Source organism: Urocitellus parryii, chromosome 3 (assembly GCF_045843805.1).
Source record: "Urocitellus parryii isolate mUroPar1 chromosome 3, mUroPar1.hap1, whole genome shotgun sequence".
Lineage (NCBI taxonomy): Eukaryota > Metazoa > Chordata > Mammalia > Rodentia > Sciuridae > Urocitellus > Urocitellus parryii.
In genome coordinates this window covers 187289645-187307020 of record NC_135533.1, presented here as the reverse complement: position 1 = coordinate 187307020, position 17376 = coordinate 187289645, and the positions used below count along the sequence as shown (strand labels likewise).

General features: G+C 36.5%; 1 protein-coding gene across 3 annotated transcripts in view; it reads right to left on the bottom strand.

Moving 5' to 3' along the window:
* Window positions 1-17376, bottom strand: part of Rbms3 (RNA binding motif single stranded interacting protein 3) — a 665566-nt gene that overhangs the window by 242166 nt on the left and 406024 nt on the right. For all 3 annotated transcript variants that reach the window (XM_026406224.2, XM_077795653.1, XM_026406242.2), the window contains exon 5: window positions 5545-5702. In XM_026406224.2, the coding sequence (XP_026262009.1) occupies window positions 5545-5702 (158 nt within the window). The remainder of the gene's footprint in view (window positions 1-5544; window positions 5703-17376) is intronic.

The window sequence follows — 17376 nt, the reverse complement described above, 5'->3', positions numbered from 1 at the left end:
TTTTTTGCTGGACAAATGGTCTCATGTTGCTGGGAATGGGAAATGGATAACATGAACATACACTCATGTCTCTGCAGACTCTGGCTGATTTACACCCTGCTCCTCACCTTCACAGGCAAGGTAGTCTGCTGGCACCCACTGGCACTGCAGGAGGGGGGCCCACTGTCAGCATTCCCACCATAAACTTCTGTTTTTAGAGGTTTATGACTTGGCCGTAAATTGCTGCCTGGAGAATGGTGTATCTTACCATATTGTTTTAAGTTGCAAGAGAGTGAGAGAAAAAAAGAAAAAGAAAAAAACCCCCATAAAAATAAAATGTCATTTCAGACACTATCTAGTGCTTCTGGAACCTTGAAAAGCCTATAATTGTGCCGTCTCTGTGCCCAACTGGCATTCAAGTTGATGCTTTGAAGTTCAGTATTTTAAATATAAAATGAAGATTCTCCTTTTACTTTGAAGAGATGGTAATCAAACAAGACTAGTGTATAGCTTAGAAGTAAAATAATAATGGGGGGTTTTCTTTCCAGTCAAAGTAATTTCAGGATCTCTGGTACATGAATGGAGGACCACATCTGGTGATGAGAAGTGACCAATGGTAACATTCAAAAGGAAGCCTGCTGAAAGAATGATTCAGGTTTTATCAATTGTGATAATCATAAATTCAACAGACACGTACAGTAATTTACTAGACCCATTTATAGGCTAGCCGTTCTCCCAAATGAATAAACATATTCTTCTAATAATGTGGCACTGTGAATATTTAGAGGAAGAAATTTATCAACCAGTACAAGTTGAGCTGATGCCACTGTAGTTTTCTCTAACATTCTAGTACACCCTGGCTTAGAATTGGCTAATCATTGGCATCAAATGTCAATGGTATTTGATATTCTGCCTTCTCTATTTATGTCCATGATTTTCTCTCCTTTTATTCTTCATTTTTCTATAGTCAAAACAAACAAACAAACAAACAAAAAGAAAAACTTAAAGAGAGTTCATTTAACCATCAATAATTTACTGAAGACCAGTTATATGTGAGAAAACACTCTAGGTCCTAGGAAAGATATAATGAAGAATAAAGCATGGTCTCTAGCCCCGAGGAATGGGACAGGAGACAGAGTCACGAGTGGAACATTCTGAGAAAGTGACTTGTGGTACGATGGAGCCATCAATAGGAAGCACTTCCATCGGCAGAACTGGTGACCATGGAGCAACAGTTCTCAAAGTCTGGGTCCCGTATCAGCAGTGGCAGCATCACCCAGAAACTTATTAGAAATTCAATAATTGGGTGGCACCCCACACCTACTGCATTGGAAACTCCAAGTGTGAGGCTGGGCAATCTGAGATTTTTTCAGACCTCCCATATGATCAAGACAATAAGTTCTAATGAGCTAAGGCAATGTTCCTCAAATTTCCACAAGCAGCACCACTACCTGAAGTATTTGTGAATACTGATTCCCCACTGTTGTCCACCCTATCACCAGGCTGATGCTTCAGGAGATCAGTGATGAAAAATTTTCTAAAAAGTCCTGAGATAATACTGAAACTGCTGATCTGAGAACCATCCTTGAAGAACTACTGTCCCAAGACATCTGCAAGGAAGTCAGTAACTTCTCTCACTTGCTAGGTACCATCCTGGAGACAATCGAGAAAAATCAAGACTTAAATCATCTTGTCTGGTTTGTGGTTCAGAGGTTAAGTTTTAGATGAGAAGGACTGAGTAAAAAAGGAAAGGGGATCATATTTCAAAGGGCAGTAGCACTGTGTAAGGATTAGGTTGTGAAAAATCAACTTAGTTAAACAATAGTTTTGTTATAGAAAATGCAGAACAAATGTCGATGAAGTAGGAATTTGGGCAGATCTATCTACATATGGTAGAGCTAAAATTATTCTCTCACTTCATCAAGTTAGGTTAATCATATGAGATCCTGCTGCTCTGAATTTACAGGCGAAGATGCATGGTGAATGAAATACTCATTTTGTCAACTTCCTGACTTTTTTACAAGAGAGAGAGGAGCAGACTCACATTTTCCTTTTCATTTCTAAGGCCTAAGAAATCATTGGTGTGACTTGAACCTACGTTTTCCTTTTCAGTCCACTTTCCACTTTCTGCAATTGGGAAATCCATGATTTAGAGCACAGAGTTCTAAGTTTCAGTAGAGGAATGTGACAGATAATTCATCTCCAAAGCTCCTTTCAGTTTCTCTATTCAGGAACTTGATAGAATGGTAATTATGAAATCCACCACCCACCTACCTGTCCATCCATCCATCCAACAATGAAAAAGGAAATCTGACTTAAAGAATCACATAGGCAATCCAGTGGGTGAAGACACAATTAAACAGCAAATTCATTGCAACTAGGATAGATTTTTGAGAAAGATAAACACGCAAAAATTTTATATGAGCTGTAACAAAAGCAACTAATGCTGTTTGTAGTCTGGGGTTGGAGGCCAATGAAGTACTCTTTGAATAAAAACATTCAAGTGGATACCTAAGAGTTGAGATGTGAGTGAGGCCAGGCATGATGTGGAAAGGTTGCAAATGACATCACCCAGGCTGAATTGAAGCACTGTCATCAGGACCCTGACATAACCAGATTTTAATTTTTAAGGGCTCTCTGTGACTTCTATATGCAAATACACTGGAGGAGAAAGAGGCTACCTCCAGAGCAGGGATAGAATATCAACTTAATATTTCCACCCTTCTTCCGTTCCTAAAGAAAAATAACTTTGTATGTTTTACTCTTTTCATGACATCATACACCATGATTTCTGCTTTGATCTCATGTCATATATTACTTGGCTCTGGACTTTATAAGAACAAGCTTCACTTAAAGCAAAATCAAGTTATACAGCAAAGATTGGCATAAGAGAAGTAAATGCACATCTCTAGTAATTAGAGAAATGCAAATCAAAACTACTCTAAGATTTCATCTCACTGTAGTCAGAATGGCAGTTATCAAGAATACAAACAACAATGAATGTTGTCGAGGATGTGGGGGAAAAGGTACACTCAGACATTGCTGGTGGGACTGCAAATTGGTGCACCCTCTATGGAAAGCAAGCAGTATGAGGATTCCTTAGGAAACCTGGAATGGAACCACTGTTTGACCCAGCTATCTGATGGCTCCTTGGTTTATATCCAAAGGACTTAAAATCAGCATACCACAATGATACAGCCACATCAATGTTTATAGCAGCACAACTCACAATAGCTAAACCATGGAACCCACCTACATGCTTTTTAACAGATGAATGGATAAAGAAAATGTGGTATACATACAATATGGAATATTAGTCTTCAAAAAGAATGAAATTATGGCATTTATCAGTAAATGGATGGAGCTGGAGAATATCATGCTAAGCAAAATAAGATGACACAAAAAAAATGAAAGAAAAGACCGAATGTTTTCTCTAATATGTGAATATTAATCCACAATTAAGTGTGCGTTTGTGTTGGTTGGAGGGTTATGGAAGAATAGAGGTACTTTGGATTAGGCAGAGGGGAGTGAAGGAAGGGGAGGACATATAGGTGTATGGGAGTAGGAAGGATGGTAGAATGAATTGGACATTAATACCATACATGCATATATGACATATATGACTGTACATCATGTACAACTAGATGAAAGAGAAATTATACTCATTTATGTATGACATAATCAAAATGCATTCTGCTGTCATGTATAACAAATTAGAACAAACTAAAAAAAAGAGAGAAATAAATTCTCAATCTTTGTGTTACAGTTTGAGTTGCACCACCCTCAAGTTCTAACACTCAGTATCTCAGAATGTGAATGTATCTGGAGACAGGACCTTTAAAGAGGAAATTCAGTTCAAATGAGGCCCCATTCTGTGTGACTGTACCCTTAGAAGAAGAGGAGGGCAGGACACAGATATGTACAGAAGGAAGACCATATGCACATGGGGAAAAGACAGCCATTGGCAAATCAGAGTAGGCTTTTCAAGAAAGCAACCCTGAAGATACCTTGACCTCTGACATCCAACCTCCAGAATCATGAGAAAATAAAATTGCTATTTAAGCTATTCAGTCTGCAGTATTTTGTTATGACAGCCCAAGCAAACTATTATGCGTTGTACCCAAAAAAGAGAAAAAAAAATCACAATGGATGTTCGAAAATGTATTCTCTTGGTGAATTTGAAATGCATTTATTTCTCAGCTGAAATTAAAGGAGAAACTGATTTATTAGAGAGTTTGGGGAGGGCAGGCAATGGGGGAAGAATCAAAGGAATGTGCATGCTGTGTAAAACCAAACATAGCCGTCACTTGGTGAACTCCCACATTGCACTAGCCTCTGAGACAAAGTTGTACACTATCCAAAAATGACTACACTGGCAAAACTCAAGAGACCCAAGAGTGTCATTTGCTCTGTCTCTACTATGAAGTCAACAGTCATCGGTATTCTGGAAGCCTGAATGCTTCTCTATATATTCACTTTGGGAGAGCTTCATTCTGCTTTTCTTTCTTCTAACCTTCAAGCACACATCCCTAGCATACATCTACTGGTCTACTACATGTAGAACATCAACAAAAATAAAAAGAATTCTGAGATATGGCCCATGAGCTCAAGTCACGTCAGAGATCAATTAACATTTTCATGACATTTGTTATTTTCCAATGTGGCCTTGAGCTCAGTTTGCAATGGTTCTCCCAGTGATGGCGGAGTGCACCCTAGGTGGAACACATCTGTCTGCAACATCCCAGATTCCTGATGGCACAGAATACCCATCCCTATGAAGTCAGTTGGAGACACATACAGAAACACACCAAGCCATGGAGATGCCAATTTTAATTTTCCTTTTAAAAAAGGAAAATTAAAATGCATTTTCTTTTTCCTTGTGGTTTCTTTGGCTTTGTTTTTCATGAAAGCACAGCAGGTATGATCATTTTAACTTCGTTTCTGGCTGAGATCCTCTTTTGTAAACATTCCCTTCGACTTAAAATGAAAACTACTCTTTCTTTTCCAACAATGAAAGAAATACAATTTTTTTTTCCTGTTCTGCCAAAAATATCAAAAACACACAGCCGGTGCCTCTTAAATGCAAATACCTCCTTGACCTTACCTTTTATTTCTGGGTTCCTTGGGACTTCCCAACAATTGGTGTTTCTCTAAATATTTCCACTCTTCTCTCTTCTCCTAACTGAGAAATCAGACACCTCTCTTCTACAGAAATCAGTGTAAAAACACTCAAAAGGTTTGTACACTGTACAAACTGGGCATCTATGATACCTGACCGGAATTGGCACCATCTGATTTGGTTGATCTAAATACATAGAGAAGACTGGGAACTGGGTATACATATCATTATGACTCCAGTTACATAAGCACATTCTATGTATATATTTTATTAAGCCCAGTGTAATTTTGTGTAACCAAAGACACAGAGAGACCCACAGATTTGATAAGCTACTTTTCAAAATCTGATTTTACATATTCTATTGCTTAAAGCCCTAATGTTAGAAAGGATTGGAATTAAAAGGAACAATGAGGAAAGACAGGGTACATACAGAGCGAACGTTTTACCTGGCAAAGCCAACACCTCTGCTGACTCCATTAGCATCTCTCAGTATTCTTGTGGAGATGACATGTCCGAAGGGCTTCAGCATATTCTCAAGCTCCTGCTCATCCATAGAAATGGGGAGATTCGAGATGTACAGATTTGTTGGATCTTGTTCTTGTTGCTAAGGGAAGGAAAGAAACAAATGCAGTAAGTTCTGAATATTAAGAATCATCTCACAAGTGAAGAGATCCCTGCTTAAACTGCAATCTAGATTCTAATCTCCAATCCACTCTTCAAAGTGCTTTCACCAGGAGTACTATTTCTTTTTTACTGAAGTCCCTTTTTTGTGTAGAAAGTTTTTCATAGAAATAATGTCATCATTGAAAGTCAAGCTCTCTCTGTATCCTCAGAAAAAAGGAATGATTGAACTAAGGTAAATAGGAATAGTGTAGCCCTTCCTTATCCACAGGGGATTTATTCTAAGACCACCAATCCACCAAGGGATGCCTGAAGCCACAGATGTCATTGAACTCTATAATTTAATATTTTTCTTTTTTTTTTTTTGGTGTTGCAGAGGATAAAACTTTGGGCCTCAAACATGCCAGACAAGTGCTTTACCACTGAAGCACATTTCCAGCCTAAACTGTGGCTTAACTTTTGTAGTTTGAAGTACAATACCAAAATTAGCAATGAATTTCTATTTCTTTTTTCAATTCATGGATAAAATATTTATTCTTATTCTAGGTCTATGCAACATCATGATAGGATTTATTTTTCTTAAGTTATAGTCTTTCATCTTTTCAAATAAATAAAGCATTTTACAGCTTCTTTTTGATATATCCAAATTATCAGCATCACTACTCATTCTTGTGCACTGAGGCCATTATTTAGTAGAACAAACTACTAAATATTGCCAAAGCTGATCTGATAACTGAGACAGCCACCAATGAGAGTGAGCAGCATATACAGCATGGATACACTGGACAGAGAGACAGGACAAAGCAGGATAGCAAAAAGATTTCATTGTGATCGCACTTTAAACTTTATTAATTATTATGAACTTTATTCCAGAATTTTCCATTTACTATTTTTTAGACTGTGGTTGACCAAAAATAATTAAAACCCAAGAAAGTGTTACAACAGATGGGGCATGGGGCTACTGGATTGTTTTCTAGCCACTATTGTTACTGTTTGCAGTCTAATTATCATCACCTCTAGTTATGGAGATTGCCTTTGAGGTATTGTTCTTAGCACTTATGAGCATTATTTCACTCAATAGTCTCAACAAATAAATTACCATTTTATGGATGATAAAAAAAACTATCCCTAAGTTGTCCACATTGCACAGATTACAAGTTTCAAAGCCAGGGCAGATATCTTGGCCTATCATCCAACCATGGCTTCTTCACTCTGCTATCGCCTTCTGCTAGACCAGAGGGTCTCACAGTGTAGTCGCAGAACTATAGCATCCCCTTTAGCTTCACCTGGGAGTTTGTTAGAAATACAAATTCTCGGGCCCTACCTAGAATTACTGAAGCAGAAATCTAAGTGAGGGTCAAAAAACTGGGTTTTGACAAGCCTTCCAGGTGATTTTGATAGCTGCTCAAGATTGAGAGTTGCTGTCCTAGACCAAGCATGAATATTTCTATACAAATAAAATCATGATATCTATCATTTCTAATTCAGCAGCAATACTGCTTAAATAAGCTTTGCTTAATGGAATGGGGAAATAAATCACAATTGCTAGTATTCAATGAATGAATATTCTCTAATTTATATGTGAATGATTTCAAATTTAATTGGACATATATTGAAACTTAGTTGTATTGTCAAAACACAAGACAGCCATGATGACATGATTAATCATTAATATAAAAATGTATCAGACATTTAATTGGATCATTATATTTTAAACAAACAACAACTAAATTCAAGTATCAACAAGATATTTAAATTGGGAAAAGAAACTCTGAAGTCTATAGGAAATGGCATTAAGTAATAATAAAATATCTTTGGTGATGAGATGATATCATACTAATAGAAAATTTGCTATTTCAAATGTAGTGAAAAAGTACAAAAAAACAAGATTCCAAATATTTTATTCAGGTTCGAAAACAATTTTGGTACAAAACAAAATGCCATTATTTTTAATACCTCTAAATATTTACATAGGTCATAATATTTTAATTAAGCCTTAAGATGAATAAGATCTATTATTGGGTTCATTTTTTAAACACAATTTACTTTCAAGCTGTTTGTCACCATGTAAAATAGTAAACTAAATATATATTCCTTTTTGGTTTTTGGTACTTGGGATTGAACTCAGGGCACTCGACCACTGAGCCACATCCCCAGCCCTATTTTGTATTTTATTTAGAGACAGGATCTCACTGAGTTGCTTAGCACCTTGCTTTTGCTGAGTATGATTTTGAACTCATGATCCCCCTGCCTCAGCCTCAGAAGCTCCTGGGATTAACAGGTGTGTGCCACTGCACCGGGGTAAAAGTGAACATATATTCTTTATTTAAAAAACAATTACAGATTAATATTTTGGAATGGTATATATGTAGAACTAACTGTACTCATGAGATCATTCTCTCCACCCCCACACTAGCCACTATCACTACCACCAGTAAATTTCATGATCTTAGAAACAGAGATAATATTATCTTTAAAATTTAAAAGATAATATTATCTTTTCCTAAATAGTTGTGGGGCATTTTTTTTTTTGAGGGCAGGCACTTGAGTAATAAAAAAGAAAAAAAAAGTGATGTTTCAGATACATAATAATAAACCTTATGTACATAAAACTTTCAACTTTTATAGTTTTTCACTATCCATCAATTTTAATCTTCACATCATCACTTCAAATGTAGTTTGGCAAATTTCACAATATTTATTGGATAATGAGGAGATGGAGGCATGAAAGATTCATCATCTTGCCCAAGGACAATCTGATAATTAGTGAGAGAGTTAGAATTAGATGTGACCAAGTTTCCTATCTTCCAGCTCAGGGTATTTTCTACCAACCCACTGTTACAAACCAAGCTTCAATCATTTGCATATCACATCTTAGAAATGTTTTGCCTGTCATGTACTATTTATTTAAAAGTTTTCTCTAAATCAACATACCTGTAGGGCTTAAATAAACTCATTTAAAAACATAACTGTATGTTGCTACCATAACTTAAAAGCCAGCATCACTTGCCATAAATAGAAGGTTACTAGAAGAACAGCAAATGAATTAGTGTTATTAAATTATAGCAAGAAGCTGTTTGTTTGCAGAAGGCTTTGACACTCCTGGTTAACTCTCTTCCTCTCTCTGTTACAAAGGGGATTCTTAATTAAGAGAGGTGTTAGAAGCATATTAGCACCAGACTGAGTTGTATTTTTTTTCCCCCAACTGGGAAGAATCAGAATTGAGAAAGAACTGAGAAAAGGGAATAACTTTTGTGTGTGTGTGTGTGTGGGGGGGTTATGATTTCTGAGTCCTACACATCAAGATCTGCTCAAGTTCCATGAAAAATATTTGCTTGGAAAATCCTGCATTAATCAGAACATACCAAGGAGGGACCACAACACATGGCAGTCCCATGAATGGGTTGGAATTTGTCCCATATTCTGCACCCCTTTGCCTTTGATGAAGCTAAATAATCACAAGCAACCTACCCCAGGATCCCTGAATGCTATGCAGATTTTGTCATTGTCCCTAGGCAGTACTACATTACTTTATCCTTATTCAAATCCATTTCCTAATTCCCTATGTGCTGAATTTGTTGCAGTGACTCAAAGATGTACCATAAACATACAAAGCTTAATACATAAGGGATTGCCCAGTAGGCTATTTTTTGATTCCAAATTCAAACAACAAGACCAATTACTTAATTTGTATTCAGAGCAACAATATAGCATTGGATGGGGTCATTCCTTAATTTGTATTCGCAGAAAGAATAAGACTTTGTGCAGTGTTATTAAGTAATTCTGTCCTTTGAAATGCAGTATTAGTCTTGAATTTAGTTGACAGTAGAATTTAAGACTTACCTGGAATAAACTTTTAAATACAATATATCCTTATATTTTTACTTTCCATTTTATTTACACATATGACTTATTTTAAATGGATAGTCATTTTCAAAAGATTGATTAGCACTCTGAACCAAGGAACACTTTTAACTTTTCAGAATTTCTCATGTGATAACTGTAATCTAAAACAATGTTTTAATTTAATTTTTTTAATTAATTTTTTAATCTTAATATTTCAAGAATACACAGATACAGAATTAAGGGGGTGTTTTGCCCATGCCTGTCATTAAGCAAATGGAGAAAACAGAAGTTAGAGGACTGGTGATGACTTCCAAGGCCTTTCAACTAGTTGGTAACAGGTTAGAAATAGAGCTATGTCCTTTATAGCTGGGTGGATATTTTGTGTCTATTTATGACACTGACTTTACTCTTAAACCCCATGAATAGTTAACAGCAGGTTGTGATTTCAAGGTATGTTAGTACAGACAAAAATTAATGTCTCTGTATTTCTTGGCGTATTTGTTTTTGATTATTCACCAAAGAGCATGATTTATGGAGAATTAAAGAGCTCCTAACCTTCATTATGATTTGGATACCAGGTATATCCTCTCCATACACTCATGTGATAGATATTTCAGAGGTGAAACGATGAGGTTATGAGAGCTGTAGCCTAATTAGTGGACTGATCCATTTGATGGATTAGTAATTTGGATAGATGACTGAATTTTCACTATTGGTAGGGGGGATGTGTTTGGAGAAAGTAGGTCATTGGTAATATGGCTTTGTATATTGTATATCTTGTCCTGGTTCTTCTTTCTCTCTGCTTTCTGGCTGCCAGAAGCTGAAAAGCCTTCCTCCACCACCCCTTTCTGCCATATTGTGATGCCTTACTTGGGTCCAGAGGAATGGAGTTGGTCAGCCATGAGCTGAGACCTCTGAAACCATGAGCCCCAAATAAACTTTTTCTCCTCCAAGCTGTATTTGTTAGGCATCTAGGGAGACTACACTTAAACATCCAGGAAGCACTTACTGGTAACAAGAGAGATTTTAGACCAATGTTTCTCAAGCTACCACAGTTGGGGGCCATTTTTACTTCCAATCTGTCATGGATCAATATTCATAAAAACATAATAAAAACAAACCGATGGAAAATAAAATTAAACAATTTAAAAAATGCAAGTGGCAACTTTTTATTATTATTATATTCAACAGACACAAATTACCTTTTGGATTAGATGTCATGCCTATGTCAAATTTTCTAAAAGGTTTCAAGTGCTTGCTCTCAATTCCTGTCCATACTTCACCATGGGCAGATTGCCGTCAGTGACACAAACCTGAGTAGCATTGGCTTAGAGAACTCTATTCATATTTTTTCCTGTCATATGTCACATGGGTGTTAGTAGGTTATTAGTGCCTTCTTACTTTATGTATTACCAATTCCTGCTTAATCACAAAATTGTGTACAACTGAATTACAGTCTTTTTTAAAAAAACTATTTTGTAGACAAATGTCTCAAGATGAATTAGTCTGAAATGGAGTAACAAAACACTGAGAAATATCCTGAAAAGAGTTGAAGCAACTCTGAGTCAAACATGAGATTATGAGCATTTAAAAAAAAAACAGATAGAGCTAGGCATAGGGGTGCATGCCTGTCATCCCAGGCATTCGGGAGGGTAAGGCGGGAATAATTCAGGATAAAGGATAGTCAAAGTAATGTACTGAGACGTCTCAAACAATCAAAAGAAAAGGTTGGGACTATAACTCAGTAATAGAGCACTCAGGAGTCAAGTACCCAGTACCACAAAAAATTTAAATTAAAAAACCACAATGAGATATCTCCTCACTCCAGTAGTTACCTATACACCATGGAATACCATCCAGCCATCAAAGAGAATGAAATCCTGTCATTTGTGACAACATGGATGGAACTTATAATCCTTATGTTGAGATAAGTCAGGCACAGAAAGAAAACAACCACATGATCTCACTCATGTGTGCCATCTAAAATAGCTGATCTCATAGAAGTTGAGAATAGCATAATGGATACCAGAGAGTAGGTGGGTGGGATGGATGGATGAAGGTGCTGATCTATGCGTATAAGCTTCAGTTACATAGAAGCAAGTAGTTCTGGTGTGCTAGGGACAGTAGGGTGGCTATAACAAGAATGTATTGTGCATTTCAAAAAGCTAGGAGAAAGGATTTTGAATGCTTTCACCATAAAGAGATAATAAATGTTTGAGAAACTGATGGGTTTAACATGATATAAACACTACAAAAGGCATGTATGTATCAAAACATTACATTTTACCCCTTTTAATATGGAAATGTTAATGTTTTTATCTATTGGTTGAAAGTAAATTTAATAAGTGAAAAAAAGAAACATTGAGAATGATGTTCAAGCAGATGGAAGGTTATCATATTACTTAATCCAGAGAAGAGATTTACAATATTCCAAGTATCCCAGAGTCATTTTACACCATGTGACCATTTTATCTCTCCTACCATGTAGGATACTAACACTAAAGGTGTTTTGGGTATTGTGAGTGGTCACACAGCTGGTAAGTAAATAAGCCATATGGTGACGTGGTCTTTTGACTCTTAATCTAGTGCTCTTTGTTCTGCAACTCTGAAGACAGCCTATAAATATTGCTGTTCAATGGATCTCACTTCCAGAACAGAAAATTAATGTGGAGACAGAGAAGCAATTGGATTTTAGTGGAAGAGTCTATTTCAAAGGCTATAGCAACTTAAAAATGAATGATAATAAAGCTAAATGTTTTCTCTCACTCTGAAAACAATATCCCACTGTCAACTCACTGTTCCAAAGGTGTCAGCTATTTGGAACTTGTTTGTACAAAGCTGTCCTCTCCTTTCTGGTGATATTATCTGCATGCTTGGTACTGGTCTCCTGGAGGCAAGGCCACCTCTAGATGAGACCTGGAGCAAGCCTGCTATTTGGGCCATACTTGTTTCAGTAACACGCATGTGCGATAGTTCGTGTGCCAACTTAACTTGTCAGAGAGTACCCAGATATTTGGTCCAATGTTGTTCTGGGTATTACTGTGAGGGTATTTTTGAGAGAGTTTGACATTTAAATGGATAGACTGTGTAGTGCAGATTGACTTTCCATTGTGGGTGGGCCACATCCAATCAGTTGAAGATCATTGTAAAATAAAAGGCCTACCCGTCCTGGGAGTTAAGAGAGAATCCCTCCTTCCTGACTGACATTGATCTGGGACCTTTTCTGTTCCTACCTTCAGACCCAGATGGAAACATTGGCTCTTCTTAGGTCTTGGGCCCATCTGTTTTTAGACTGAAGCTACAGACACAGCTTTCCTAGGTGCCCAGATTTTCAAAGGAAGGTTTTTAGGTTTTTAGACTTGTCAGCCTCTGTCATCTCTGTAATGAGTTAATTCCAAATGAGAAAAAGAAAGAGAGAGATTTCAATCCTATTGGTTCCATTTCTATGGAGAACTCAGTCTAAGGTAATGAATGCATGTGTTATCATACTGTATGACAATTAACAACTAAAATAAAGACAAATATTCACCTCTGACTTCATACTGAGACTTCTGCATTCCCTGGCCACAAAGATACTGCCTTTGGCCAGGTGAAGTGAGATGCATAGCTTTATCCTAAAACGAAGGCTTCTAAATAAAACATACTAGGAAATACATTGAAGATCAAATGGAAGAGGAAGAATCCCTGCCAAGAAGTGGCACCCTCAAATGGTGCCTGGTAAACACACCCTGTTTCTGTCTCATTTGCTAAGAGAAGTTTAGTTGCCATATGTGTCCACAGCAAGACAGACGTGATTTCTCTTTGCTAGCTCTGCCTGGTGATGGAGTTCTAGAGAAACACTGTCAGTTTTTCCTTCCCCAACAACCGTCAGAACAATATTCCTAAGAAATACATTTTTAAGTAGAAGCTTTTAATTATTCCACATACAATGTGAACATGACATTGGCAGTGAGAGGTTGTGTCCAAGGTCAAGTTCAATCAGAGGGTTCAACTCTGGAGAAGAAACAGCAGAGTTCTCATGGTGAAACAGCGACCTATGCTCCTGACAGCCTGGGCCACTGCTCCAGGGCATTATGCTTGAAGGCTGGGGGCTTGCTTTCATTTCTAGACCCTCTGAACAACCCCAAATGGATGTGAACTGTAAATAATTAAAGGGGTCCCTAGAATCTGCAGGACTGATCTTGAGTCACTTGTGGGGCTGGAACAGGGAGCCACACTGGGCTCCTAGCTTTCCTTGACTCCTCCCTCCACATGTCCCTCATGAACTCCATCTGAGTATCACCAGGTATCAGCCCTGATGGGATGGTTTCTCTCATGAGAAAATGCTAAATTAAAATTTTATGATATTGAGATCTCTCTACAGCTTATTGTCCTATATTATAATATTACAAAGGTATATGCTTTTGTACTCTTGGCCCCAAAACTATAGAGAACTCCTCAATATTGTAAGCAAATCATACACTTCCTCAGTCTAATTCAGTGCTCTAAAGGGGCTCCAGGAAACATTGAGAATGATGTTCTCTCTATTTTTATCCACCTTGTGTGAGCTCTGGGATGGATAGTTGTCACCTGATTTGTTGATAATGACCATGATCTTCCTTTAAACTATGCAACTAAGGAAATGGCATAAATGTAGTCGTAGGTTGACTATGATACATCACTAACTTCATTAAGAATAATCATCATAGCACATATAAATAGAGAACAGATGCAAAATATTTTTGTATTTTCTTTTTTTAAATTTTTAAATTTATATATTACAGTGGAATGCATTACAATTCTTATAACATATATAGAACACAATTTTTCATACCTTTGGTTGTATACATAGTATATTCACACCAATTAGTGTCTTCATACATGTAGAAGACAATGCTAAGTGAAGTTAGCCAATCCCCCCAAAACAAATGCCAAATGTTTTATTTGATATAAGGAGGCTGATGCATAGTGGGAAAGGGAGAGGGAACATGGGAGGAATACACGAATTCTAGATTAGGGAGAGGAGTAGGACGGGAAGGGAGGGAGAACAGGGTAATTATTTTTGTGTTTTCTGCCTAGAGTATGACACTTAGATTGACGGACCAAGACTTGCCTTTATATTTAGCAAACACACACAAATGTATCACTGAGATGTTAAAGATGCATAGGACTTGAAGTTCCACTCAAGGACAACCATTCTCATTGTGGTATAAAAATGACACCCAAGGAACACAGCACCAATGATGGTTCTGGGGATTATGTAACAGAGCTCATGTGACAGACATAGGTCCTACAAAATTAAGGATGCTTCATAGAATGTAAGATATTCCATCAAGTTTGAGTTTCTGATTAACAATGAATAATATTTTGAATATAACTGTATCCCAGATATTTCATGGCAAATATGCTAAATATATTGTCAGATGGGATTAATATTAATGTAATTTTACAAAAAAAATTAAGATAGTAATATTATCGTTTTTCTTTTTGCCTGATATTATCTAGTATTTATTCAGGATTTAAACATAAGCTAAGCACTATAAAGTCATTTAAATTCATTATATTTTTATTCCTTAAAATAACCCTTGAGATAGATTCTATTAACATGCCCATTTTATATTGAGAAAGCTGGAGTTATATGAAGCTATGGAATTGCCCAAGGTCATGCAGCTACTCCGAAGTTCAAACAGAAATCAAATCCTAATTGATCTGAATAGGATGCCATAAACGGTATATTTAGTGGTTGGCTCACAACTTTTTCTGAGAGATCCAAATGAAGGATCCATTGTTGGATGGTTTGGTACAGGTATTCTAAGTACAAACTACTCAGCTACATAATTCATCTTCCTAAGCATAGAAATCTTAATCATACTGGGGAGATAAGTTAGCAAAAGAGAATCCATCTTCCCAGGAAGGCCAGAGCAATATCATTTCCCAAATTACCAAAAAAAAAAAAAAACCTGCTTAATTTTCCTCTATATTCTACTACATAAATTTGAAAGCATATGTTCAGTTTATAGAAAGTGAGAAGCAATAGTTTTGTGCACAAATATGCTGTTGTTTTGCTTGAATCAACTTTTATTTTAAAATTATCTCATGTTAATTCAACAGAAATTGAATCTAAGTCATGTACATCTCCCATGTTATAGAAGAAGCATTCAATTCTAGGTTGGGACTTTATTTAAAAATACAAAAGCATAAATTCAGTTGTCTATTAAAATTCTGTCCATCTAAGCGAAGGATAGTGTTTTTTGCTCTTATTTAATTCTAGTGTTTCCAAAGACAATCTGAACAGCCTGCAAAATATTTGGTGTCCTGTGATGCTTACCAGGCCACCAAAGAGATGAAGGAAATGTGATGTCAGGTGTGTGCTTCTCACAATGAAAACAGCCAACAAGATAGGGTGAAATGGAGGAGGAACTTAATTAGGTACTACCATCTTGTTTCTGCCTCATACTAACTTTATGACCTAGGTAGAGAACAGCAAAGAGGAAGTACAGCAGTGAGTTAAGATTTTCAAATAAGACCAACCATTTTGACTTTAACAGGGTATCTGCCATACTCATTGCCAGATTTTGACATCTATATTATTTGTAAGTTTTTAAAAACTCCTCAGTGGGAGATAGATGCATTTAATTCTTAATTCTCAATAACAAATTAAATGATTTCACCAAGAGTGCCCACATATCAAAGGAGAAAGAAAATGCACTCATATCAGTTTTTGCTCAGTTGCAGGCTTTCTATCTTGGAGAGTCCTGTGATTCAGCAGACCAGCATGCTTGAACAATTGGAGATTCTCATGGTCACATCACTAATCCAATTCAAAATCATTTTGATTTACTTTTGTGGGGCTCTTTACTAAATGGATCATTCATGTATTTGCTGTTGACTATTCATCCACTCACTGATTTAACATTTTTTTTCCAACTTCTAGTGTGTGCTTACCACTGAGCTACATCCCAAGGACACAGACATCACAGGCCATGGTCGCTGCCCATCATAGAGATCTCAGCCTACTGGAGAGCTTATAACAAAATTTCAATAATAAAGTGCTATTTCTCATTAGCTAACACATTAGCGCAACCAAGAATGTAGATCTCTGCCTCTTAAATCTTACGGCCCATAGCTTGAAATTCTATTTTCCTCAAAATGGTGATTAAGCAAACCTAAATTATTTCTAAATGATGCTTCAGCTACATGAAGAGCATAAAAATTAATTCTGAAGAATAACCCCCCCTGGGATATTTTAAGCCCCAAGACAACTCCAAATGCCAATTTGGGTTGTCTATATCATATAACTGTATATTTCCATTTCAACAAACAATGATGTTCTCCATATTCTGTTGGGTAAGCATGGTGTGTGAACAAACAGTGACCTAATAACCCTAATTTAACCCATTCTATGACATGAGCTAGTTATTGAGAGTTCTCAATATATTTCCTGCACTATAAAATCAAGAAAATAAGAGTAATCTCAGAGGACTATTGTGGGAATTCAATAATACACTATACTAAAAATGTAGTAAATTTCCAGGTATATAAGAGAAGCTCAGTGACTAGTTATTTCTATAATGATTATTACATAAAGAAATTTTGAACATTGCAAAAGGACAGCTACTAACTAAATGTAAGTCATGTTCATAAAAAAAACAATTATCACTATTTAGGATTTATCCTTTTGCATTTCATATAACTTCAAACTTATGAGACATTATATTAAATTATGTGAAGGTGGGCATATTAAATTGATGAGATTCTTAAAATGTGGCCACTGTATCAGCAAGAGAATATAGTAATATATTACAGGGTGGGAAACATAACAGTGTTCCTAT